Source organism: Heliangelus exortis, chromosome 3 (genome assembly GCF_036169615.1).
Source record: "Heliangelus exortis chromosome 3, bHelExo1.hap1, whole genome shotgun sequence".
In the NCBI taxonomy this organism is placed as follows: Eukaryota; Metazoa; Chordata; class Aves; order Apodiformes; family Trochilidae; genus Heliangelus; species Heliangelus exortis.
In genome coordinates this window covers 27,715,201-27,739,994 of record NC_092424.1, presented here as the reverse complement: position 1 = coordinate 27,739,994, position 24,794 = coordinate 27,715,201, and the positions used below count along the sequence as shown (strand labels likewise).

The 24,794-nt window shown below is 41.3% G+C and overlaps 1 protein-coding gene across 2 annotated transcripts in view; it reads left to right on the top strand.

Moving 5' to 3' along the window:
* PARP1 (poly(ADP-ribose) polymerase 1) overlaps positions 1-24,594 on the top strand; it is a 37,945-nt gene extending 13,351 nt beyond the window's left edge. For both annotated transcript variants that reach the window (XM_071739772.1, XM_071739773.1), the window contains 18 exons: positions 369-485; positions 1,397-1,573; positions 4,713-4,854; positions 7,385-7,525; positions 8,254-8,496; positions 9,506-9,574; positions 10,349-10,481; positions 11,905-12,100; positions 13,378-13,506; positions 17,754-17,837; positions 18,597-18,719; positions 19,123-19,251; positions 20,006-20,104; positions 20,654-20,806; positions 21,100-21,227; positions 21,675-21,736; positions 22,808-22,922; positions 24,426-24,594. In XM_071739772.1, the coding sequence (XP_071595873.1) occupies positions 369-485; positions 1,397-1,573; positions 4,713-4,854; positions 7,385-7,525; positions 8,254-8,496; positions 9,506-9,574; positions 10,349-10,481; positions 11,905-12,100; positions 13,378-13,506; positions 17,754-17,837; positions 18,597-18,719; positions 19,123-19,251; positions 20,006-20,104; positions 20,654-20,806; positions 21,100-21,227; positions 21,675-21,736; positions 22,808-22,922; positions 24,426-24,507 (2,322 nt within the window). In that variant the 3' untranslated portion in view covers positions 24,508-24,594. The remainder of the gene's footprint in view (positions 1-368; positions 486-1,396; positions 1,574-4,712; positions 4,855-7,384; positions 7,526-8,253; positions 8,497-9,505; positions 9,575-10,348; positions 10,482-11,904; positions 12,101-13,377; positions 13,507-17,753; positions 17,838-18,596; positions 18,720-19,122; positions 19,252-20,005; positions 20,105-20,653; positions 20,807-21,099; positions 21,228-21,674; positions 21,737-22,807; positions 22,923-24,425) is intronic.
* Positions 24,595-24,794: the final 200 nt, after the last annotated feature.

The window sequence follows — 24,794 nt, the reverse complement described above, 5'->3', positions numbered from 1 at the left end:
TCTTGTGTAGGTAGTGTTGTAAAAGTTACTCTGTGGCCCTTCTGCACAAGTACATTTTTTTAACACTCTCCATAGGGATGTCCTTCCATATGTAAACTTGAGAAGAGACAGTATTTGCTGAAGCAGCAGCATGCTCGTGTATTCTTATGGACATCTGAAGCATGGCTTCAAAGATCTTTCCTAGGATTTTGGCTAAAATGTGTGACTCTTCCTTTTGATAAAGGTTCTGGTTCTTGGTGCTCTTCATTTCACTGTCTGCATGTAAGGTACCATGGTCTTGCTAAGACCTCGTCCACATGCTGTGGTTTCTGGAATGAACTACGAAAGCAATGATTGCGAGTAGCTAAGCTGCTGGGTTTTGTCAACAGGAGCAGACAGAGCTGATCTGGGGCATCAAGGATGAGCTGAGGAAGGTCTGCTCCACTAATGACCTGAAAGAACTGCTTATCGCCAACAAGCAGGAAGTTCCTTCAGGAGAAAATGCTGTGAGTTGCTCCGTGGTTGTTTTGCATGTGTACTGGACCTTTCAATCAGTGAAACTAATCCAAACCAATATTGCTGCAAGGTCCACAAGTCTGAAGCAGAAGGAAATTAAGTTGAAAATGCTTTTGTCTTGGGACTCTGATGATATTGATGTTATGCTTGCCTGTGAAGGGTTGTGTGGTGCTGAATTCAGTGCCTCAGTCTCAGTTATGTACCTTTATTCTGCTATGCCCAAAGTAGTCCATGTGTTTTTTGTTGCTGCCTCTTCAAGAGCAGGTTATGGCATTTCACATTGCCTCCCTTAATTGTTAAATTATGCAAAAAGAAGAAAAGAACTGCACAAATTATTTCCTATCTTTTCTAAAAATACTTTTAAGTCTGTTTAGCTTGTGAAAGTCTTCTCTCTTTCACAGCCACTCATAACTTCAAGTATTTGTATTTATTAAGACTGTATGGGGTAGAAGTTATAAGAAGAACCTAGACACAAAATAGTAAGGAAGTACTTTCTAATAAAAAAACCCAGGACTTGTCTGAGCCAACATTCCCACCTAACTACTCGTGCTCAGATGCAGTAGCTTGTCTCCTCTGTAGCTGTTCTGGCATGGCTGTCAGGTCAGGTTCTGTGCAGTAGGTTATGTTCTCCTGAGTGCTGAATCAGGGTAGGAAATACTGCGAGTGTCTCTTGTGGTGTGGCCAGGAAAACTTCATGTCATGTCTTTAAGGCCTCATAAACTAATCAAGGCTGGCAAGAATCTTTGATTTTGTGCAGTGTATGTATAGCAAATGATGGAAACTTCTACATCTTAATGACAGCAGCCTGACAGTTACTTTCTTGTGCAGCCCAGTGTAATGTAGCACGTGGGCTTCCAGCCTCCTTCTGCCATGACCTGTTCTGTATTCTTTGTTGCTTTAGATTTTGGACCGAGTAGCAGATGGGATGGCATTTGGAGCTCTGCTTCCCTGTGAGGAGTGTAAGGGGCAGTTTGTGTTCAAGAGTGATGCATATTACTGCTCAGGGGATATCACTGCCTGGACTAAGTGTGTTGCTAAAACACGGATTCCCAACAGGAAAGACTGGGTCATCCCAAAGGTGGGTGTTTACTGCAAATTTCATGATCTGAAGTACTTAACTGATGTTACCTCTTGTAAGGATATTGGATAAGGTGCTGTTAGTGTTGGATGCCAGAGAGCAGTGTACTGCAGTGCTGAGCAGCTGTGGCAGTGGGGAGGTCCTGTAACAGCTACATCCCTATAGGGGTAGGCAGCTACTGCATAACTAAATTGTATTTTTCCCAGTAAGACTAAATTGAAAGAGAAGTTGCTGTTGAAACACATAATTTACCCTCTTCTGGCTTTGTCTTCTTAATAAGGAGAGCATTTGCTCACCTTGGTATGAATGTCTCAGAAATCCTTTTCAAGACCTGTGGTAAATGCCAACATCTGGCTAGTGCTCAATTATCCTTTAAATTTTTCTGTTTAATTTGTTGTTTTTTAAACTCTACTTACTCATACAGCATGGGCAGCAAACAGGTGGAGTTGGAAGTCATTGTGCAGCAGGACAGCTGTGATGTAGTCACCATGACATCCAGTAGGATGACTCTCATGGTGGGAATGGTGTATTAGATGGTTATAGGCTCTTCAGGAAGGATAAATGGGAGGAGAAGCAGTGGAGTGGCTTTATATGTGAGGGAGTGTTTCAATTGCATAGAGCTTGATGGTGATAAGATTATAGACTGCCCAACCAGGATGAGGAGGCAGACAAGGCATTCTTCAAGCAGCTGTCTACAAAACATCTCACAATTGCTGGACCTTGTTCTGGTGGGGGACTTCAACTTGCCAGATGTCTGCTAGAAGGGTAACGTAGCAGAGAGGAGACAGGCTAGGAGGTTCCTCAAATGTATGGAAGATTAACTTCCTGACACACCTGGGAAGTAAGCCTAGAAGAGGAAGTGCTTTGCTAGATCTGCTATTCACAAACAGGGAAGGATTGAGTGGTAGGAGATGTAATGGTCAGGGGCTGTCTTGGGCTTAGCAGCCACAAAATGGTGAAGTTCCCAATCCTAGGAGAAGTAAGGAAGGCAGTTAGCAAAAGCTCCACCATGGACTTCTGAAGGGCAGAATTTGTCCTCTTCAGGATATTGAGAGAGTGCCTTGGGAGACAGCCCTAAAGGACAAAGGGGTCCAGGAAGGCTGGAAGCTCTTCAAGAAGGAAATCCTAAAAGCACAGGAATAGGCTGTCCCCATTCACCATAAGACAAAATGCCAGGGAAGCCCACCAGCCTGGCTGAACAGGGAGCTATTACTGGGAATTAGGAAAAAAAAGAAAAGGAGAGTCTGCCTCCTTTGGAAGAAGGAGCAGACATCTCAGGATGAATACAAGGATCTAGTTAGGTCATGTACTGGAAAAATTAGGAAGGCAGAAGTCCAGCTGGAGCTCAATCTGGCCACTGTCATAGGCACAACAAAAAAAGTTTTTACAAATACATCAGTAACAAACAGAGAGCCAGGGAGAATCTCCATACTTCATTGGAGGCAGAAGGAAACATTGCAAAATGAGGAAAAGTCTGAAATACTTAATGCCTTCATTGCCTCCATCTTCATTAGTCAGACCAGCCCCTCCCAGGGTATTCAGGCGCCTGAGCTGGAAGATGAGTATGGAGAGCAGCACAAGCCCCCCCCATCATCCAGGAGGAAGCAGTTAATGACTTGCTATGGCACCTGGACACTCAAAAGTCTATGGGGCTGGATGGGATCCACCTGAGAGTATTGAGAAAGCTGGCACAGGAGCTCACCAAGCCTTTCTCCATCATTTACCAGTGGTCTTGGTTAACAGGGGACATCCCAGACAACTGGAGGTTTGCCAGCGTGACACGCATCTACAAAAAGGGCCACAAGGAGGATCTGGGGAACTGACCCTGTCAGCCTGACCTTGGTGCCTGGAAAAATTATGGAGTGGTTCATCTTTAGTGTGCTTACATGGCAAGTGCAGGGACAGCCAGCATGGCTTCAGCAGGGCAGCTCCTGCTTGACCATCCTGGTCTCGTTCTGTGACCAGGTGATCCACGTAGTGAATGAGGGATAGGCTGTGGACATTGTCTACCTGAACTTTAGTAAAGCCTTTGACACCATCTCCCACAGCATTCTCCTAGAGAAGCTGGCAGCTCATGGCATAGCCAAATTACTCTTCATGGGTTAAAAACTGTCTGCACCACCAGGTCCAGAAAATTGTAGTCAGTGCAGTTAAATCCAGTTGACAGCCAGTTCCCCAGGGCTCAGTTTTGGGGGCATTTTCTTAATCAGTGATCTAGATGAGGGGACTGAATGCTTCCTCAGTAAGTTTGCAGATGATACCAAGTTGGGTGGACATGTTGATCTATCTGAGGGTAGTAGGGCTCTGCAAAAGGACCTGAACAGGCTACACCAGTGGGAGCAAGGTATAATAAAACGAGGTTTAACAAAGCCAAGTGCCAGATCCTGCACTTTGGTCACAACAACCCCATGCAATGCTACAGGCTTGGGGAAGAGTGGTTGGAAAGGTGCCAGGCAGAAAAGGACCTGGGGTGCTGGTCAAAAGCCAGCTGACTGTGAGCCAGCAGTGTGCCCAAGTGGCCAAGAAGGCCAACATCCTGGCTTGCATCAGGAACAGTGTGGCCAGCAGGAGAAGGGAAATGATCACGCCTCTGGTCTCAGCACTGGTGAGGCCGCACCTCAAATACTGTGTTCAGTTCTGGTCCCCTCACTACAAGAAAGACACTGAATTGCTTGAACAAGCTCAGAGAAGGTCAACCAAGCTGGTGAAGGGTCTGGAGAACAAGTCCTATGAGGAGAGGCTGAGGGAATTGGGATTTGGAGGAGGCTGAGAGGAGACCTTATTTCTCTCTACAACTAGACTCTTCTCTCAAATGAACAAATGGAAATCGACTAGAGGAAATGGCCTGAAGTTACCTGGGGAGGCTTAGCTTAGATCTGGGGAAGAATTTCTTAACTGAGAGAGTAGTTAGGCATTGGAATGGGCTGCCTCAGGAGGTGGTAGAATCACCATGTCTGGAAGTATTTAAAAACCATGTAGATGGGGCACTTTAGGACATGCTCTAGTGGGTGTTGCAGATATTGATATATACTTTTTATTGGGGTGGGGAGGATGTTGACAGTTGGATGTGGTGATCTTAAAGGTCCTTACCAACCATGACAATTCTGCAGTTCTGTGTGATTACCCTTCCATCTTACAGGAGTTTAAGGAAATTCCTTACCTGAAGAAATTTAAGTGTAAGAAGCAGGACAGGGTATTCCCTCCAGATGCTGTGATTGTGAACTCTGTGCATCCTCCCTCTACATCTGCACCTTTGACAGAGGCTGTGTCCACACCCAGAGGTGAGTGGCTGTCTGGGCATGGGTTGGTGCAATTCAGGATGATGGGTAATGCCATTCCTAGCCAGACAAACATGACAAGCTGAACAGGTGTGCTGTTCTTATGCCCCCAGGCAGGCAGAACTGTCCTGGTAAAAAACAGCAGTCTCATGTGTTTCATCTTTCTTTGCACAAGTAGACCCTGATACAGTGAGTTGCCTGGGGACATGGACTTGAAATCCTGATTGTTCTGTAACAAATAATTTTGGGTATTTTGTTTATCGTGATGAAATTATGTGTTTGCCGTGAATCAGAAACTTCAAGGTTTATGTTGCAAAATGAGTCCCAAGGGAGATCTGATGTGAAATGTCTTCTTGCTTGGTTTCATAGGGATGATGCCATGATATTCTATGATGATGCCAGATATTCTGCATCTTGTTGGGTTTAAAAGCAAAAGTTCTTTTGATTTCTATTTCTGAAACTCTGTTGGTGGTTGGCTTTACCAGTCACTGACTCTCCTTATACAAAATAAATGTACTGTCTCCAGCCCAGCTGGCGAAAGGTTGGACTCCAGATATTCTCTATAGGCTGTTGGAATTAGTTGTGTGCTTTGGTGATGCAGCCTATACACTAAGAGCTTTGGTGACTTCTTTCTTGTCCAGCCTTTTTAGTTCTGGCCCTACTTTGGGAAGCAGACAATTATTATTACTTGTTAAAAAGGATGGGAATAATTTTGCACAGCTATTTGTAACTGGATCATGTGATTTTAGCAATGAAGACAAAGTAACTCAGGTCTCAGTTCTGATTGGCAAGTTGATTCCAGCTCCAGTGTGCCCTGAAAGTAGACTCAAAGGATTGACCAGATTTAAAGCCAGGCTACTTTGTTTACCAGCAACCAAACTTGAGTGGGGGAAGAAAATGGAACAAAACCATCAGCTGGTCAATAAGAGTTAATAGCATTTGTCTTCAGAGGTGCAAATATGCTTTTAGACATTGGCCATACCACAGATGTACCTGCATTAGTATTAACATGACAGCATGGAGCTCCAGGCTTCCTCCTGGCTTGTTATGGGGTTTGCATGATACAATCTTGTACTGTCTGAAAGATCAGGACTCAAATGTAGTGTAATGTAGGTGCAAGTGTTCTTGAGAGACAATCCTTTTTCCTCATGTCATAGTTTAGGCCTTGGACCTAAACATGGCTGCTCACTCCCCCTCCCCCATTTCAGGAAGCTGAGGAGGAAATCCACCTACATCTTCGTAAGTCAAGACAAGGAGGGTTTCACTCACAAATTACGGTCATGGGCAAAACAGATTCAATTTGGGGGAAAATCAGTTTAATTTATCAATCAAATCAAAGTGGCACAGGGGAACAAGGGAGTGGGGTTTATGGTCCCTTCATCGCATTGTTTTCTCCGCTCCTTCCTCCTCAAGGAGAAAGATTCCTCACAGTCTTCCCCTATTCCAATGTGGGGTCCCACCCATGGGAGAGAGTTCTTCACAAACCCCTCCAACATGAGTCCCTCCCGCATGGCACAGTTCCTTGGGAGCAAACTGCTCCAGTGCAGGTGGCCCACAGAGCCACACACTGCTTCAGGAACAGTCACCTCTCCTGACCTGGGGTCCTTCATGGCTGCAGGTCCTCTTCTGCTACAACATGATTCTTCACAGGATGCAGTTCCACATCTGCTCCAGCGTACTCCTCCATGGGCTGCAGGCAGGCAGCCTGCCATCTCACCATGGATGTAGGGGAGCCTCTGTTCAGGGACCTTCTCCCTCCTTCCTCACCGACCTTGGTATCTGCTCTGGCATTGCTCTCACCTCTGCTATTGCTCTCTTCCCTGGTATTGCTCTCTCCTTCTCCTTTTCTCTGCCCTGAGGTCTTATAGCCACTTTTTTCCCTTTCTTGAATATGTTAATTGCAGAGACACATCCATTGTCACTGCAGATCTCAATTTAGACAGAGGTGGGGCCCAACATTTTGTAGCCAGGGAGGCTTTCAGCACCTTCTTACATGAGCCACCCCTGGGGCCCCTCCCTGCCCCAAAAAAACCCCCAACATCCACCACATCACACAAACATCAACACACCACATCAACCCAGAACACCCCAGCCCCTCAAAACCAGATTGCCTTGTGTAGAGGCAGAAGCTTTCATATTACAATGAGTTTCTCCATGCTCTTCAGGAATCAGGAGGACAGTCCCCAGTAGTGCTGAAGCAAACTGATCTTTTTTTTCATTTTTCATGGTAAAAAAAAGGGACAGGGGGGAAGGGGCGGGACAGGACAGGCAAATAATTTGCCTACATATATCTTCTCTGTCTTTTATCTCTTCTGTTTGGTGAGGTAGGTGGAGAGCTCTGTTGCCATTCCTAGGTGAAGGGGAGCTTCCTCTTATTTGCTTGGTGCAGGTCAAACCTGCTTGGACACTTGTCTCCCTGTCAGTGGGGCTGATTGTCCTGAGTGTGGGGTTATGCTGTTTTTTTGTGCTTATTATTTTGCCTAGGGGGATTTCTGTCTGTTCCTAACATGCTGTGTTACTTCTGAACCTCTAGACAAACCACTGACCAACATGAAAATCCTGGTTCTTGGAAAGCTGTCAAAGAACAAGGAGGAGGTGAAGAGCATTGTGGAAGAGCTTGGAGGAAAGATGACAACAACAGCTAACAAGGCCACCCTATGCATCAGCACACAGAGTGAGCAGGCATGCCTTGGTTACTGGCAGCACTGGTAACAGATCTGAGCAGATTACAGAGGGACCTATTTGGATTAGGGGGAGTGTCTTGTACTTGCACATTGCCTTAGTGGGCTTGGAAAAATAAAGACAGAGGTTGCTGTTTGAGTTTTATTTTACCTAGCATGATAAGCCTGAATGTTGTGCTCCAAGGCACAACATTGGTGCTGGGTTGCTGGGTGCTGGGTTCACAGCACTTAAAGATCAGATCTAAATGCAGACCATGGTGGTGTGTGAGCTACCCCTGTTGGGATGAAAGGTGCTCAGGACTATTTCATTCTTGCCTTAGAGAAGTTGCAGAGCTCACTGTTGGTGCCTGAGGACAGATGTTTTTTCTGTTGGCAGTTTAGGGTCTGCTCTTGTTTCCAGTTGGAGTTGAGGTGCAAACTGGCTGCTGAGGTAGGAGACTTGCTCCCACCTACCAGGAGGTCCAAGAGGAACTGTACAGCCCCAGCCCAGCTCTGGGACACTCTGGACCAGACAGACAAAACATGAGTGCTTCTGCTCTAGCCCAAGCTGCAGCTTGAGCTGATGGGGATTTTGTTCTCAAAGAACATGGTGAATCCAAAATGTGATGGAATTGTTGTTCCATGAAGTGTTACAGAGCCCTGAATAATGACCAGAGGGAGGGGCCAAAGTCTGAAATCTCACTGATACTTTTTCTTTCTGTTTCCCACCCTGCCTCTGCAGAGGATGTGGAGAAAATGAGCAAGAAGATGGAAGAAGTGAAGGAAGCCCAGGTCCGTGTGGTCTCAGAGAAGTTTCTTCACGATGTGACATCGTCCAGCACGGACATCCAGGAGCTTGTGGCTCTGCATCTACTTTCACCTTGGGGTGCAGATGTGAAAATGGAGCATGAAGAAATGGCTGTGGATGGGAAATGTAGGAAGGCCTCAAGTATGAAGAGTGCTGGGAAGGTCAAAGAAGAACAAGGTGAACAAAGCAGTTTTTTCTCCATAGGCCTCTTCAGTGTTGTGAATGCATAAAACAAACCTGGATATAGTTTGTACTTGTCCTTTCCTTCAATTCTCTGCCCTTTTTCTCACAATAAATTTGAATAATGAGACATAAGCGTAAGACTAAGTATAAGTAAATGTGAAGCTGTTTTCTGAGCTGGCTTTCACTTCCCTTAGTTCAGTCGTGCTTCAGAAGTCTTCTTTTCCTATGTTCCCTGGCTTGCTAACATGAATCCAGTCTTCCTCGCAACACCTCCTCAGCTTCTCTGCCAGTTTTTGTCAGTGTTGCAGCTCCAAAGAGCTGTGAGGCACCAAAATGTGGCAGACACTACAGTGTGTCTTGGGGGCAGGCCCCCAAAAGTGTTAGCAAGAGAGGTCCAGGGTCCAGAGCAATGGGTCTGTGTTCTTATTTTAGAACATAACATTTTTGTAATGGAGGAGGAAAAATGTCCAACTCCAATGGCATTCCTCACCAGTGCCTTAGAGGGATTACATTATTAATGCTGGGCAGTGAACAAAACCATCAGATCTCCTTGCCTGTTTTCAGAACCTGTTCTTCTGCATGTCCTCCCTGTGTAAGTTTCTGCCATACAATTGCCTATGTTATTGCCAGACTATTTACGGCAGGAGGGTCTTTGGGGAACCTGAACACCCCTCACACCCTGTGAGATTTTTAAATCCTACTTAAGCACAACCACAAATGTGAATTTTTTGTGCTTTACAGTGGAAAAAATTATGTGGCCGTCCCTTTGGGGCCAGAAGAAGGACATAAATAGAATCTGGGGAGTTCTTATTTAATTTGTCCGGTGGGGGCTGTGAATTGGCAGCTCAATCCAGGTGAAAAAAAAAAAAAGCCATTGAAGTCATTGTGTTCATATACTGGGGATCTGATTTGAAGTCTCCTTGGGGTGTTAATTATGCAAATTGAGAATCTAAGTGTTGATTCAAGTCAGACTGGAAAAAAAAATTAACTTTTTTTGCTTCAGGACCTAGCAAGTCTGAAAAGAAAATGAAGCTAACAGTTAAGGGTGGAGCAGCAGTAGATCCTGATTCTGGTGAGTGATAACAATGTCTGTGCCTGCACCACACACAGTCTTCAGGATGTGATCATTTGCAAAATGTTTTTTGTGTGAAAGGACAAGGGTTCCATAAAAGGAAAGTGAGTTTTTAAACCATTTTTTTCTTACTGTCAAGGGAAGGATATTAAAGTACATCCAAAGCTAGATATTCTAAGTTTTTCTAGTGTAACTTTCAGAAGTACCACTTCAGCTAAGGTATGCATCCTATTCAGCTTCAGGAGCATCTGTTAGTGAGGTGGATAAAGGCCCAACCAGCAGGGACCACATTCTGGTGTGAGCATCTGCCACCAAACTCTTCAGGGGTCAGCTGATGCTGCTTTCCAAACCTACAGCACATGAATGTAGTTCTAAGAATTCACATTGCATCCAAGGGCAGACTTTGTTTTAACAGTCCATTTTGCTAACGTGACACCTGCAGAGCTGTATCTCGAGAATTTCTTCTCTCAGTCACACAGAGGTTAATACTAGATTTTAGATGTCTCTTTATCAAAAGGCTCATTTTTTTTCTATAGTTAGGATTGATGTATATCTTCAGCGTATCTGAAGCTCAAAATGCTTCGTATTGACATGCTCAAAATTTATTAAAAAGAAATCATGCATCAAGTAGTTTTGATTGAGCACATGGTCACTGCTTTTGTGATATTTTTGTTAGGAGTCTCACCATTCCATTAAACATTTGGGTGAATACAAATGCAGGAAGGAGACCTAAAGTGGTAACCTTCTCTGTGTTCTAATTTGTTTTCTCTGTAGGTTTGGAGGATTCTGCTCATGTCTTTGAAAAAGGTGGAAAGATTTTTAGTGCAACCCTGGGCCTAGTAGATATTGTGAAAGGAACAAATTCCTATTATAAACTGCAGTTGCTAGAAGATGACAGAGAGAACAGGTGAGTTTAGTTTTCACTAGGCATACTTTTGTTCACTTTTTTCCTATAAATACTGGGGTTTTTTTCATCTACAAAAATAAAGTAAGAGTAGAATGTCTTTGTGAGGAGATACAGCTAGGTATCTCCTGTCAGTATGACATATCCTATCCATATGTATATGGATAGGCATATTTTTTAAAAACAACCAAAACAAAGAAAACCTTGGGCAAAGACATCCCTAAACCCACCAAAAACTGAAAAACAAAATAAACTGTTAATGGAGAAGCCTCTGCTCTGCATGGAGATGTTTCTTTATGCTGCTGACAAAACCTAAGTTGGAAGATGAGTAAATTTGAGGAATTACAGCTGGTAGTACTCATTCTTGCATCCTGGGATGAGCAAGGCACATATGATTGGCATCTTCAAGAAGGGGTTAATTGGCTAACAGGGAGGCCCCTAAAATACAGAAGTAGAATTTGGTGGAGGTTCCTATATTCTGACATCAAAACCCTACCCATACATTCCCAACATCAGTGATGTTGGGAATCTTTCCCATGTTCTCCAACTTACTCTTGTCTCCCAATTGCAGAGCTGTAACCTTGGGAAACAAAACAAGATTCTGGCTATTCTACCACAATGTAGTCATGAACTGTGTTCCCTGAGGCTTAAAAAATCACATTGAAGTGGTCAGAGTACCATGGTTTGTTTAGTTTTCCAGTCTCATGAAATGCATGGCAGAGCTGTCCTGTGATTGCATTACTGAGCAGATGAAATTGAGAGGGTACTTTAAAACAAAGCTGCATCCCAAGCATATCAGGGATGCTGCTGAAATCCAGGGGAGCTGATGGCTGTCAGCAATGACCCTGGTCCAGGGTATGTTTGGTATGTATCTGGATCTGTGATTCAGTACATGGAGTAATCTCAGTGCCTCTGTTTTGTACCTGACACATTGGGAAGGTTAGTTTATTGTATTTCTGTAAACACTACAGAAGCTCACCTAAGGTGGTGTCAGTAATACAAACGAATACCCAAGTTACTTCCAGTTTCTTGAAAAATCTGAACTCTAGAACTGAGTCTAGAGGCTGAAAGATGCATTGTGCTTGGTTTTCAAATATATGATCCCAGTAGTTTGAAGATTCATATTCCAAGATATTGTGGGACATTAAGGCTGAAGGAATATTAGTCTCTCTTTTCCTGTGGTGTGCACGTTTATCCTTAGGGCTGTAGGTCCTGGGCATTTTTTCACACCATTTCTTGGACTTAACACTGTGTTCAGTCTTCTGTTGTTCTGCAGTCACTAGTAGGGAATCTCTTCCATAAAATTAATGGCGAGCAAATGGCTGTTTTGCATGCAGTTATATGATCCTTGCAGGTTCAGTTTCATTTGGATATCCAGAGCCAGAGTATCTTATATCTGGTTTTTTCTCACATTTCATTTCTCTAGATACTGGGTGTTCAGATCGTGGGGTCGTGTGGGCACAGTAATCGGGAGTAACAAGCTGGAGCAGATGCCTTCAAAAGAAGATGCTGTTGAACACTTTCTGAATTTGTATGAAGAGAAAACTGGCAATTCTTGGCATTCAAAGAACTTCACTAAATATCCAAAAAAATTCTACCCACTGGAAATAGATTATGGACAGGTAACCAAAATGTTCCTGTTTCCCAGGTAGAGCATTGCTCCACTGATTTACTCTAACTTTTCTGTTCAGCGTTAAGTGTTGGATCACTTATACTTGACTGACCTGAGGAGTGCAGTTTAGGTGCAGCTACTGCATCATCTCTATGCTAAAGAAAGAAAGTCCCTCTTGTGTGCCATGCATTGAAACTGTATTGGGGAGATAGGGTTTGCATTTTCAAGTCTGAGGTCCCTTTAGTACTCTTCTGTTTACCCTGTAATTTTAAGGATGTTAATTGGAACTTAATACAGCAGTTCTTCCACATACTTCTTATTTGAAAACACCATTCTTTTCTATTTAAAATAGATACATATCTGTCTTCAGCATCCAAAGTCCTCTCAAATGCAAAAGCAACACTTATTCAGCACTCTGCTTAGTGCACATACTGAGCAGTCTGAGAAAGAAATTATTCATTGCTAGTAAGATATGGCTATTTAGACAGCTAAGCCAAATAAGAATTCTCTTCTGTCTGCCCAGTGGGGGTTTGTATGTTTACTTAAAGGCATACCTGTAACTTAAACTATTTTCAGATTAAATAATTGAATTCCCTTAATAGCGATAAAGATACCAGAAAACTTATTTTCAAGCCATTGCATTTTTTTGCAGCCATATTACTGTGTATCATCTTTCAGTGCAAAGTACTTGATGGTTAGGCTTTTTTTGGGAAATTTGATTACTGCAGCATCAAAGTGTCTGTTACACTGCAATGTACAGTGGTACTCTGAAATACCCAGCATATACCTTTGTTGGTGGGATGTTCTATCAGTGAAAGCATCCAGGTAGAATTGAGGCTAATTGTTGATTCCTGTGCTCTTCTGTGACACTTTTTATTACAAAAACGTGGTGAAAGCAATTATTAAATTATTTTGTCATAAAAGCAAGAAAGTAAACAGTCATTTGTTCACATCAAGATCTCTGTAGTGGAAAGCCTACAGAAAATATAATTAATACTGTTGCTTGAGGTGAAGCAGAGATGCACAGAGTTTCTATTCCCTTAATGCTGTTTATATTTTACAGTGCCACTTTTTGAAATAATGTCTGACAGATTACTGAGCAAGTGGATTTTTAAACCCACTTTATTCCAAATTGTCAGAGCAACATCCCATACTCACTGCGAACTTCAGGCTAGTCAGGTGTAGTCATCATACACCAAATTGGTTTTGAATTGTTACCATGGCAGCCAACATATTACTTTTATCCTTTGTGATTTTGCTAATTCTGATACTATTTTTACATTCCAGGATGAAGAAGCTGTTAGGAAACTGACAGTGGGTGCTGGGACCAAGTCAAAATTAGCTAAGCCAATACAAGACCTTATTAAGATGATCTTTGATGTGGAAAGCATGAAGAAAGCAATGGTGGAATTTGAGGTGACCAGACACGTTCATGTTTCTCACTCCAACTCTCCTTTCTCTTAACATCTCATATGTACAGCCAGAAGCAAGTTGTTTGCAATCAGGGTGCATCATACTTCCCCAAATCAGTGTGAGTTTTAGATCATCCTTAAAATAAGGGTAGGAGTTTGACAAGAATTTGTCAAGTAGTAGTAACTGGAAGTAGTAACTTTGTTATGATGCATGCAGTTTTTAAAATATGGGTGGATTATTTATTCTTTGGTGATCATGTACGTCAGCATCTTCAACTTAACAAGCCTATGAGAAAGTTATCTGCTGGTCCTGGGATGAATAATGGCTCTGGTTTTATTTTCCTAGTGGCACATGCATTGTGACCACTGTTTGCTGAATATTTTTAAAATACTAACACAGCCAATGTGTCAATTGCAGGCACTTTTATTTTTATGAGGGGTGAACCACATTTGAGAAGGGAGGGGGGCAGCCCTACTACTAATTTAGGTAGCAAGTGAATATGCATCTCAGATTTGAGAAATGTTGCCGGTTTATATGTGTTTATATGAGGCACTCATTGAGTGCCTTTGCAAAGTCCAGATTCTCTTATGAATAGGGCCAAACTTAAGATATTTTTGTTGTATTTCCTCACCAAAATAGCTGTCAGGCACTGGAAGAGGCTGACCAGGGAAGTGGTGGAGTCACCATCCCTGCAGGTATTTACAAGATGTATAGGTGTGGTGCTTGGGGACATGGCTTAGTGATGGACTTGGCAGTTCTGGGTTAATGGTTGGACTTAATCATCTTAAAGGTTGTTTACAACCAAAACACTTGTGATTCTATGAATTCTCATTTGTTCTAATGATTCTCCATTTTCATCCATTCTTCTTTCCTCCATATTTCTTGATCCATGCTATTATGATCCCACCCTTGTGGTCAAATGTTACTTAATATTCAGATTCCACAAGAACAAAGTCCAACCACAAAGGGTTGGGTGCAAATAGTTGTATTTGGTTGACAGCAATATGAAGTAACCTGGCAAAGATATGGCAAGTCTGTACAGAGAGAAAGAGAGAGATAAGAGTTTCACCTCCCAAGGATCCTGTGACATCCCAGTGATCCTTCTTCATCCTGGTGGTGGGCCAGTCCTCGGCAGGCCAGCAGTCCAGTCCTAGGGGGCAATGAATGAATGCATCAGCGTTCCTTATATACCCCTGGAGTTCTCATGGCAGATTCAAACTTCTTCCACATTTCTCACCCCAGTGTAAGCACACTGGAGCTGTTATCTAGCCCAACAGTCATTAGCCAGTTAGCTGGCAGGGTCAGCTCACCACGGACTTTATCTGGCAGAGTCCCCTCACCTGACTTTTTCAGCCACTTAGCTTATCGAGTCAATGTCCAACATGTCTTTGCCTCAAATGACAAATGGCAAGTGGCAGTTCTGCTGAACTGAACCTCACACGTGCTTCTAACAAGCTTTCAGAGAGTGATCTGATCATCTCCCTCTCCTTTCCTAGGAGCATTTTTACTGATTTTCAGAAGTCCTGCAGTTTGTTTAACTGCAGCCATTCAAACTGGGTTAATTCTAAATAACAAGTTTTTGTTTTGTCCAGCCAGCTTGGTTATCCTGCTCTAAGACTTGTTATTTAATCTTCTGTTAATCTACTGTATCAGTACTTTTGCATCTCTTTTTCAGAACAGGCTTTGCACCATTTCATACAGCTTATCTGAAAGCTTTCATGTGTCTTGCCCAACGTTTTGTAGTACTTTGGGCTTATTGTATTCTCCTGTATCTTCACTGGTTCTTTACATTAAAGTCTTCTAAAATATTAGTAATTCTTTTTAATTGAAAATGGTAAAAACTCTGAACTGATCATTATTTGATGTCTTCTGGCTTTGTAGAACTCTGAAGCTATGTTAATTCACAGCAGCTGCAGATCTGTAGGAGACCTGGGAGTCCAGAAAATGGCTGCTTTGTTGCTTTAATCAGCCTGATCTCAAGCATGCCATTCCATCTAGGCACCCTTGCTCTGCCAAAGCTGTAGCAAATTCTTGGTCTTTCTGCTACACAACAATAGAGTTATGTATTTATATAGAAATATATTTATTTTCTCCTCCTGCTTCTAATTTAGCTATCAAGAGTTTTATCTCAGGGGTTTATTACAGTTATCTATGTCATTGTCTTAACATGAAAGAGGACTGTTAGAGGACTGAGTCTATTCTAGTGATGTGTCCTCTTTTGCATGTGTGGAAGGCAAGCATCTTCCCTGCCTCTCACAGCCTTGGTGCACACATCTGTGATGTATTGGTAATTGTTCACGTTATATTCAGTGCATCACATTATATTCAGTGCACAGTATTCACAGTGCAGTTTTAGACCCAACCCTGTAGCTGCTGTGTTCTTTTGATGCCTGTAAGGATAAAATTTTGGAAGCAGTTTAGGTTTATATTAGCTCTGCAGGGCTATGCTCACCTCCATGACTCTCAGGAGACACAAAATTCACCTCTTTGGCTGTATGTGAGCTCTGTAAGAGATACATTAGTTGGTCACCTGGTTGGGGATGTGTTTGTTTATAGGTGTTACTGTTAATGTGTTAGTTTATGGATCTGTATCACAGTTACTGTCATAAAACAGTTCAGGTTGTAGGGGACCTCAAAGATCATCTAGTTTTAAAACCCCTGCCATGAGCAGGGAGACCTCCCACTAGACCAGGTGTCTCAAAGCCCCATCCAACCTGGCCTTGAACACTTACAGGGAGGAGGCACCTGCAACTTCCATGGTCAACATGTGCCAGTGTCTTAGCACCCTCATAATGAAAATATTTTTCCTAATATCTAACCTAAATCTACCTTCTTCCAGTTTGAAACTGTTCTCCCTCATCCCTACTACATGCCCCTGTAAAAAGTCCATCTCCAGCTTTTCTGCAGGCCCCCTTCAGGTACTGGAAGTATAGTGTTAAATAGTTAGTGGTAGGTATGCACAGCTATTCAGGTTATCCAAGTTAAATGGCCCGTTTCACCTTTGTGTCCTTCATGATTTTTCTGTTAATAATTAGATTACATGGATGGTACTCAACAAGAAAGTGTTGTCCCCAAAAGTCAGGAGATAGAAATCTATTGCAAGTTGATTTTCATTAGGTTATTAATCTTGGCTTTGCAAGTTTCATGTCCCAAAGACATTACCAGTTTTGAAGTCTGTATTCTCTCTTGCAGTCCATCCTGGCTTTTCTTAATATCTGCCATTATACAGGCTTAGCTACAGTTAAAGGTGAAAGTATTCCTAACCCCAGTACAGGGTGGAAATCTTCATGTGAAATCACTTCAGGGCCTTCACACCAGTTTGAAGGTTTGAAGAACCTTCAAAATTTGACTTGCAGAGATCTGCATAAAGCTGGGTCTCCTGGGTCCATAATGAATAAATAAGGTAGAACTTACCCAGACAGTATGTGATATGCATAGTTTCATAGGATCTTCTGTCCCTGTGCTGAATCTTAAACCCGTCAAGTAAAATAAAAGCTAGATTGACCTGTAGTGTGTACAGTGGGTACTGTCAAGAGTCTAGAGGGTGTATGGATGTTCTTTGTAAAAGACTCCATTGCACTTACTTTCATCAAACTTTTTTGTGTTTAGGTGGTCTTTAACTATTCAAAGATTTCTCTTACAACCCAAATCCAAAACTCTCCCAAAAATCGGTCAATACAAAACCAAAAGCAACATATTCATTGAATCAGTCAATAAATGCAGACAACAAAGGCATTCCGTTTAACTTACTTGTGGTTTAGTGTTTGTTTCATTAATGAATTCAAAGCCTCTTATAACCTCTTTGCATCTGACCCTTCATAGTTGTAGGGTAAAGTTGAAAGAAGGTGTCTAGGTTGTACCTAGATGATCTTACAAAGAGAATTATTCCATTCAGTTTGCTTCTTTGACAACCTGAAATGTACAGTTATTGAAGTGATGGAGGAATGCACAGGACACCAGGTCAATATTCTAGCCAAATGCTTAGTACCCTATTTTTGTATTGCCCTGGCATGCATGCATAGTTTCCTATTACAGTATTCCTTTGATTATAGAACATTTTCTGTAGCATGCTCTGCAGTGTCCTTCTGACATCATTCCTCAATCCACAGAGATTAATACTAAGTCTGCAATGTTTCCATTCTTCATGTGGTCAATCCTACCAGGATGGAGAGATTTGTTCCCTAGAGGGAGAGTGCTGCATTGGTTTCATTGTAGTAATATCCTATTTTATTGGTATAAATCTTCATTAGATTGACCTGCAGAAGATGCCACTGGGAAAACTGAGCAAGCGACAGATCCAGAGTGCATACTCCATTCTTAATGAGGTTCAGCAGGTGAGCATGAAAGGGATGTTGGAGCAAGAGGGAATTGGGAAGTTGCTCTGGGCTCAGAGTGGGGTGTAGCAGGGAGCTATCTATATAGAGATCTTTGCTCTCTTTTACTGGAGAAGGGAATGTGGCTTCCATGGGTAGCTCTCTTCACTGTTGTACCAGTTGGGGCAGTACTTGTATCTTTCACGCTTTTGTAGCACAAACGCTCGTGTCTGACCTAGTAGCAAGCTGGTGTCTCCACCCCAGACAAGTCTCTTTGAGGATCAGAATAAAGGTTAAATTGACAGAGGAAAGGGTCTGGTTTGGTAACATTACTGTATTTACACATCATGATCTAGACCATCCCAAGAATCACTGTAAAAATTGCATAAACAGCTTGCAAAAGTGTACCAGCATACAGCATTTTTTGTCATGGGCTCCCTTGCAAAGCATGAAAAATTTTATTTCAACTGTTAGAACAGACCAGAACCTTGCCAAGAACATGCATTCCTTCTGTATCCAAAACCTTTTATTTTACCTTCCAGAAACATAATCTCCATTAGATTTTCCTCATACAAAAATTCTGCATATTTCTTAGCCAGTTTTGAGACTTACTACATGCAAAACAACTTAACAGAATTATCCTCTTTAGTTCTGTGAGTTTAACCATTAACACCATTTGGATTGCTTCTTCTGTGTATTAGTCCTCAAATATCTTGTGTATTTATACTGCTATGGAGACTTAATCTTACTTTGTATTTTTCTTTGGTGCTTGTTGTCTAGGCAGTTTCTGACAGTGGTTCAGAATCCCAGATCTTGGACCTCTCCAACCGCTTCTATACTCTGATTCCTCATGACTTTGGGATGAAGAAACCACCACTCCTAAATAACTTGGAATACATTCAGGTATTGACAGGAAAAAGTATGTTGTTAGCAGGCAACGGGTGTGATACCAGGCAACTAACACAGAGAATATGTGAAGTTTTAAGCCTTACTTTAACCTCATGCTTTCATGAGGTTAAGCTTGGTTTTCTTCAGAATATAGCTTTGTTTGTGTGCATATATGTGTATACAAATAATTATATATACAAGGTATTAGAAGATATATATGTTCTATAATATTGTCTGTTTTTATATATGTGGGTATATTTTTTAGTATATTTAAGTAAATATTTTAAAAATGAAAAGGCAGTGCTGTTAGATGCCAGTGTGTGACCAAAGATTCACACACTCTTTTATATTGGGTTATCTCAGAGTTATTCTGAATATGTCAAAGGCACAAGTAAAATAACCTGTTTAAATTCTTCAGGCTAAAGTGCAGATGTTGGACAACTTGCTTGATATTGAGGTTGCTTACAGCCTTCTCAGAGGTGGAAATGAGGATGGAGATAAAGACCCAATTGACATCAACTATGAAAAACTTCGAACTGATATTAAGGTAAAGGAAGTAAAAAGAAAAGAGTGACTGAATGCAAGCTGATGTCCTTTTCATTCAGAGTATTACCTGAATTGTAAGTGGACAGATGTATTGGCATGAGTTCAGTGAAGGGCTGCTGAGACAGTTGAGAGACTGGAGCATGTTGTATGTGGAGAGGCTGGAAGAGGTGGAGCTTTTTACCCCAGGAGAAAGAAGGCTCAGGGGATATCTTACCAATGTCTATGGGCACCTGATGGAGAAAGGGAATAAAGAAGATGGAGACAGACTTTTTTGGTAGTGTCTTGTCACAAGAGACAAGGGGCACAGATTGAAATGCAGGAAATTGTATTTAAAGAAAAGAAAAAGCTTTTATGCTTGGTGATGTTTGGTTGCTGGGTTTTGTTTGTTTGTTTGTTTACTGTGAAGGTGGTGAAACACTGGAAAAGTTTGCCCAATGAGGCTGTGGAGGTTCGCTTCTTGGATGTTTTGAAAGCCTGACTGGATTGAATCCTTGGCAGCATCCTCCAGCTGACCCTGCTTTGAGCAGGGAAGTTGGAAATCATATCAGTTTCAAGAGATGCCTTCCCTTTTCAGACATTTTGTGAACTAGGTGCTGTCAGTATACCTGCACATCATCTTTAGCTGGGAATAGTTTTCACCTAAGTGGCAAAGGAGGCTTAAGCTGGAGAGTTGCAAGCATATGGTAGATATCATCATGTTATAAGATTTCTGATAGTTCATATGCTGAAGAAACTTCTTACTTGCTTCTTTGCAGGTTGTCGACAAAGATTCAGAAGAAGCCAAGATTATTAAACAATATGTGAAAAATACTCATGCTGCTACTCACAACGCATATGATCTCAAAGTTGTGGATGTAAGCTGGGCAATATTGGGGCTTAAGTTTGTGAATATGGACTCTTTTAAGTCAACTTTCTTGTTTGCAGCGTTCTAATTTATTTCTTATTAGCTTATCTATTTTCCTTTATTGAAGCGATTGTTTAAGAGACCAATTGCTTTAATAGAATAGCAAAAGTCTAGGCATAGAGGACTCATAAGTTTACTGAGATGGGTTTGTGTGTCTCTATTTTGATTGGCCTCAAAAATGAGATGGAGGGGTAATCCTATTCTAAAACTGAGTCTTAGTTCATTGAATGATTTTTCAGAAAATTATCATCTCGTGAAAATGGGGAAGGGAAGGTGGAGAGGTAATCAATAATACGTATTGTGCGATCAGTGCTACTTCCTTTTTGCTATCATGACATAGCACAATGCAAATACCAAAAACCATCCAGATGAATTTTCCTAGCAGATTACAGTATATTCTGAGTGATGAGTTTTTTCCCCCATCTGATTAGTTGCGTGAGGGTAATGTTTTATTTTCTTGGTTGTTGTTTTTCTTCTCCTATCCCTTTTTGAATGGAAGATCTTCAGAATTGAGCGTGAAGGAGAAAGTCAGCGATACAAACCCTTTAAGCATCTTCACAACCGCCAGCTGCTGTGGCACGGTTCCCGCACCACCAACTTTGCTGGTATCCTCTCACAGGGTCTCCGGATAGCTCCTCCTGAAGCTCCCGTGGTATGTTAAACAGCTCCTCTGACTGCCTCCATTCCTCTATCCAGAGATGGCCACAGTTGGAGACAATCTAGTAGAAGAATTCCTGTGGCAGGGGAGGCCCAGTGTTGTATCTCAGCATGCAGGCAACATTGCATATCCAGAGGGGGTTGCTGACTGGTGTCCACAAGGGCTTTGATCTTCTGAAAGCACAGCCAGGTGGACTCAATACTGCTATTATTGTTACTGTCCCAATCTATTTCTTTTCTGTGTTTGTTTTAAGGGGTTTTTTTGTTTGTTTTTTTTCCTGCTTGCAGACTGGCTACATGTTTGGGAAGGGCATCTACTTTGCAGACATGGTATCCAAGAGTGCCAACTACTGTCACACATCTCAAGCTGATCCCATAGGCTTAATACTACTGGGAGAAGTTGCCCTTGGAAATATGTAAGTAACTTAAAAAAGCTATTTGCTAAATGTGCTTAATATATCATGGTAGAAGGTGATGTTAAAATTGCAAGCCTTTTCTTCAGAGTGATGAAAGAGCACTTTTTATTTTTTAGAAAAAAGATTTGTTTCTTTTTTATCCCACTAAATAGCTGATTTTAAGAAAAGAAATTAGAGGTGCAGGTCAAGAATCTTCTGTTAAATGCCAATAGAATCAAAATTAGTAACTGAGAAAAGAGGAGGGCAGTTGAATTCCAGAATAGTAAACTCTAGATTAACTTATTAACTGTAAAGTGAGATGCCTGGGGAAAAAAAACCCAAACAAACAAAAACACCAAAATGAACCAACCAAACAAATAAAACCTAAAAAAAACAAAAAAAAAATTTTCATTGAGGTAGTTTAAGATGAATGTAAAACGCTATTTACATGTTCTTTGTGCTTTCCAGGTATGAGCTAAAGAACGCTTCTCACATAACAAAATTGCCAAAGGGAAAACACAGTGTGAAAGTTAAGTATTAGTAATTGTCATTAGTAATCTGTTATTTTTGATGAACACACTCTGTGCTTAGGAAAGAGAACTACAGTAATTTCTTTTCCTCGAGTTTGCAAAATATTGTCCTATAGTTGCGTTTGTATATGTGTATGGTGTTTTGAGATGGTAGTTAATGCACTTGTAATAGTAAGACTGAAGTTAACATGTTGCCTGAAGTTCAGGAAGAAACTTCTGTATTATATTGTACAAGAGAAAATGCAAGGTGTGTTCTCCAACTTCTTAGTTTCTTCATTAAAATACTATGTATTTTAGAGGAAAGATGAGAGGTTGATCATAATGATTTAGCTTTCAAAGTGCCTTAGAAGTTGGAGGAAGGGATAATAATAAGGGAGAATAAAAGTTCAAATGGAACAGCTGTTCTCATTACATTTCTATCTGCAAAAAATATTGGTAATATTGAACTAAAAAAGATGAGAGAAAAGACATAGCTCTCTAATTCAAGCCAAAGTAGTGACAATCAAGACTGTCTTCTATACTGAAATGGGAGAGTGGAGAACAGTAGCATTTAGCAATAAATGGCTTTTTAAAAGCTATTCATTTTGAGAGGCTTAAAAAAATCATCTGTATAAAATGGAATTAAATGTGAGCTTTTTCAATACCTACTACTCCCACTATTCTGGATGTCAAATCAGATTTGCATTGAAGAGTTTAAAGAGAACAAGAATTGCTTTCTTATAGTTCTCTGAAAATGCTACAATGTGTGTATTTTCATGAATGGACCTAGCATATGCTAACTTTAAGTCTGGTCTAGTTTAGCTTTGATCATACAGATTAGACAATTAGCAGCCAAACGTATACAATTCTCATTTCTGATGTAGTACCATAGGTATGGTACAAGTACCATAGGTCATGCTGAATTGTACATTGATACATACTGTATCCTTTCTGCTCTTTTTAAGATATTTTTGCACTTGTTCAACATGTGATAATATATGTGAAGTAAGAGTTGGCTGGCTAAGTAATTTTTTATGTACAAAGTCTATGTATGCCTTCTAGGTTTGTAACTAATGTTTTCTTCCTTTCTAGGTTTGGGCAAAACTGCACCTGATCCCACAGCCACTACTACCCTGGGTGGTGTAGAGGTTCCTTTAGGGAATGGAATCTCAACAGGAATTAATGATACCTGTCTTCTGTATAATGAGTATCCTTTGCTATGCTGTTGGCAGCATGCTGTATTTGGATGTTGCTGAGTTAAGCAGGAACTCGCTAATGTCAGTCATGAATTCTGAAATACTGTTTAGTTTCTTTTAGATCTGCTTTGGAGTACTCATAGACAATTTGGAGTTAGTTCTCTAAGGGGGATGATTTCACAGTTCTCACACTTAAGTTGTCATTCTGCAAAAAAAGGAAGCAATACTCATAGCAAATAACTGTTGCCCCAACAGGACTTAATACCTGAAGGCATTGCAGTGGTTAGGCAACACCGCTCAGAAGTTTCTTGCCCAGAGACAGGCCAGGGGAGGGGAATACAGCATGTGGTTTCATATCACTCCAGTCTGGTTACTTCCTCATAGTGTTATGGCTGGCCAGTTTGGGCAGGAGTAGGTGGGGGAGCCAGCTACAGAGCCAGCTCTGTGGTTTGGAGGCTCTCCTCACACAGCTTCAATCATATTCCCCAGACCCTTTGTGAGTTTTGAGGTAAACCTCAGATACCCATCAGAGCTGGAGCCATTAAGCCTCTTTCTAGGCACAACTGGCCCTAAATGAATGTGTGCTCAACATTGACAAGAGGTCATAAGAATAAGTGATATTTAAGGTCCCAAATCAGTCACTGTTAGTGAAGCAAGTAACCCATTAATACAAACTCTGAGTTGGGCAGAAACTCTTATCTCTTGGCAAGCTCTTCCTCTTACAAGCAATCTTGGCAACAGAACTCATGGCAATACAGGTTTTATCTTGAGTTTTTTAAAGCACAGCATCCATCTTGGTCAGATGATAAAATATATTATAGTTAATAATAGCTAATTGAGGTAATATATGTTAATTTTGGTTTACACTGTTTAATGGGGATATATTTCACCTAAAATGGGGACTGGGGGTAAGTTTGAGGCCTGAAGCATTGAGAAACAAATAGGTGGGCAGGGACTGTCTTCTGAAAAAATAAAATGGTGCACTGCAGTTACAGAATATGTAAGCACTGCCAGCCATTGTAGAGCTCTTCTCTGTCATTCCAGTTTGGGTTTTTTTTGTGAGAAATTAAGAGGGCATTAATGACTTTGTGCTGGAAGGTAGCAATAGAGTTACAGTTACAATAGTAGATGCCATGTCTAACTGCAGATCACATCTAGTCTATGTTGCTCCACTGTTTAGATAGTGAGAAAGATACTGAGTTTGATGGCTCTGACAAAAAATAATCTGTAAGAGCTACAGCCCTGTATCTGTCATTTCACCTGTCTGTCACTCAGGATTCCTGCTGCACTGTCATTAATTCTCCATATGACTTGCTTGTTTCTAACTATTGTATAAAACATTTTGAGATTCAAAGAGAGTCAGATTTGATTGTTTCTGCTGTAGGCTGTTAGAAATGCTTAACCATGCAGGCATCTGTATAAATTAAGTTCAAAGGGGAAGTTTGACTGTGTTTTGAAGTTCTTCTGTGATACTAATATCAAAAACTGCAAATATTTCTTAACTTTCTTCCCAGATATATTGTGTATGATGTTGCTCAGGTAAATCTGAAGTACCTGCTGAAACTGAAATTCAACTATAAGACATCACTTTGGTGAACACTGTTAGAGTTATACTGTAGTTACACTATAGAGTTGAGTGTTGACATGCTTACACATTGACTTTTACCAAGATATCAAAAGTTAAACTGCAGAAGAAGAGTTAAGAAAAACAGTTAGTGAAAGTTTATGTAAATGTGTGGCAACACATGGGCCTGAATTCTGATGAGGATGAGTACCTGGGTTTATTTTATACCACTTGTAATTTGGGGGCTTTCAAATGTTTCTTTTAATTATCTAAGCTGACAAACCAATAAACAAAAAAAAAAAAATCAAGCTTGTGTTTT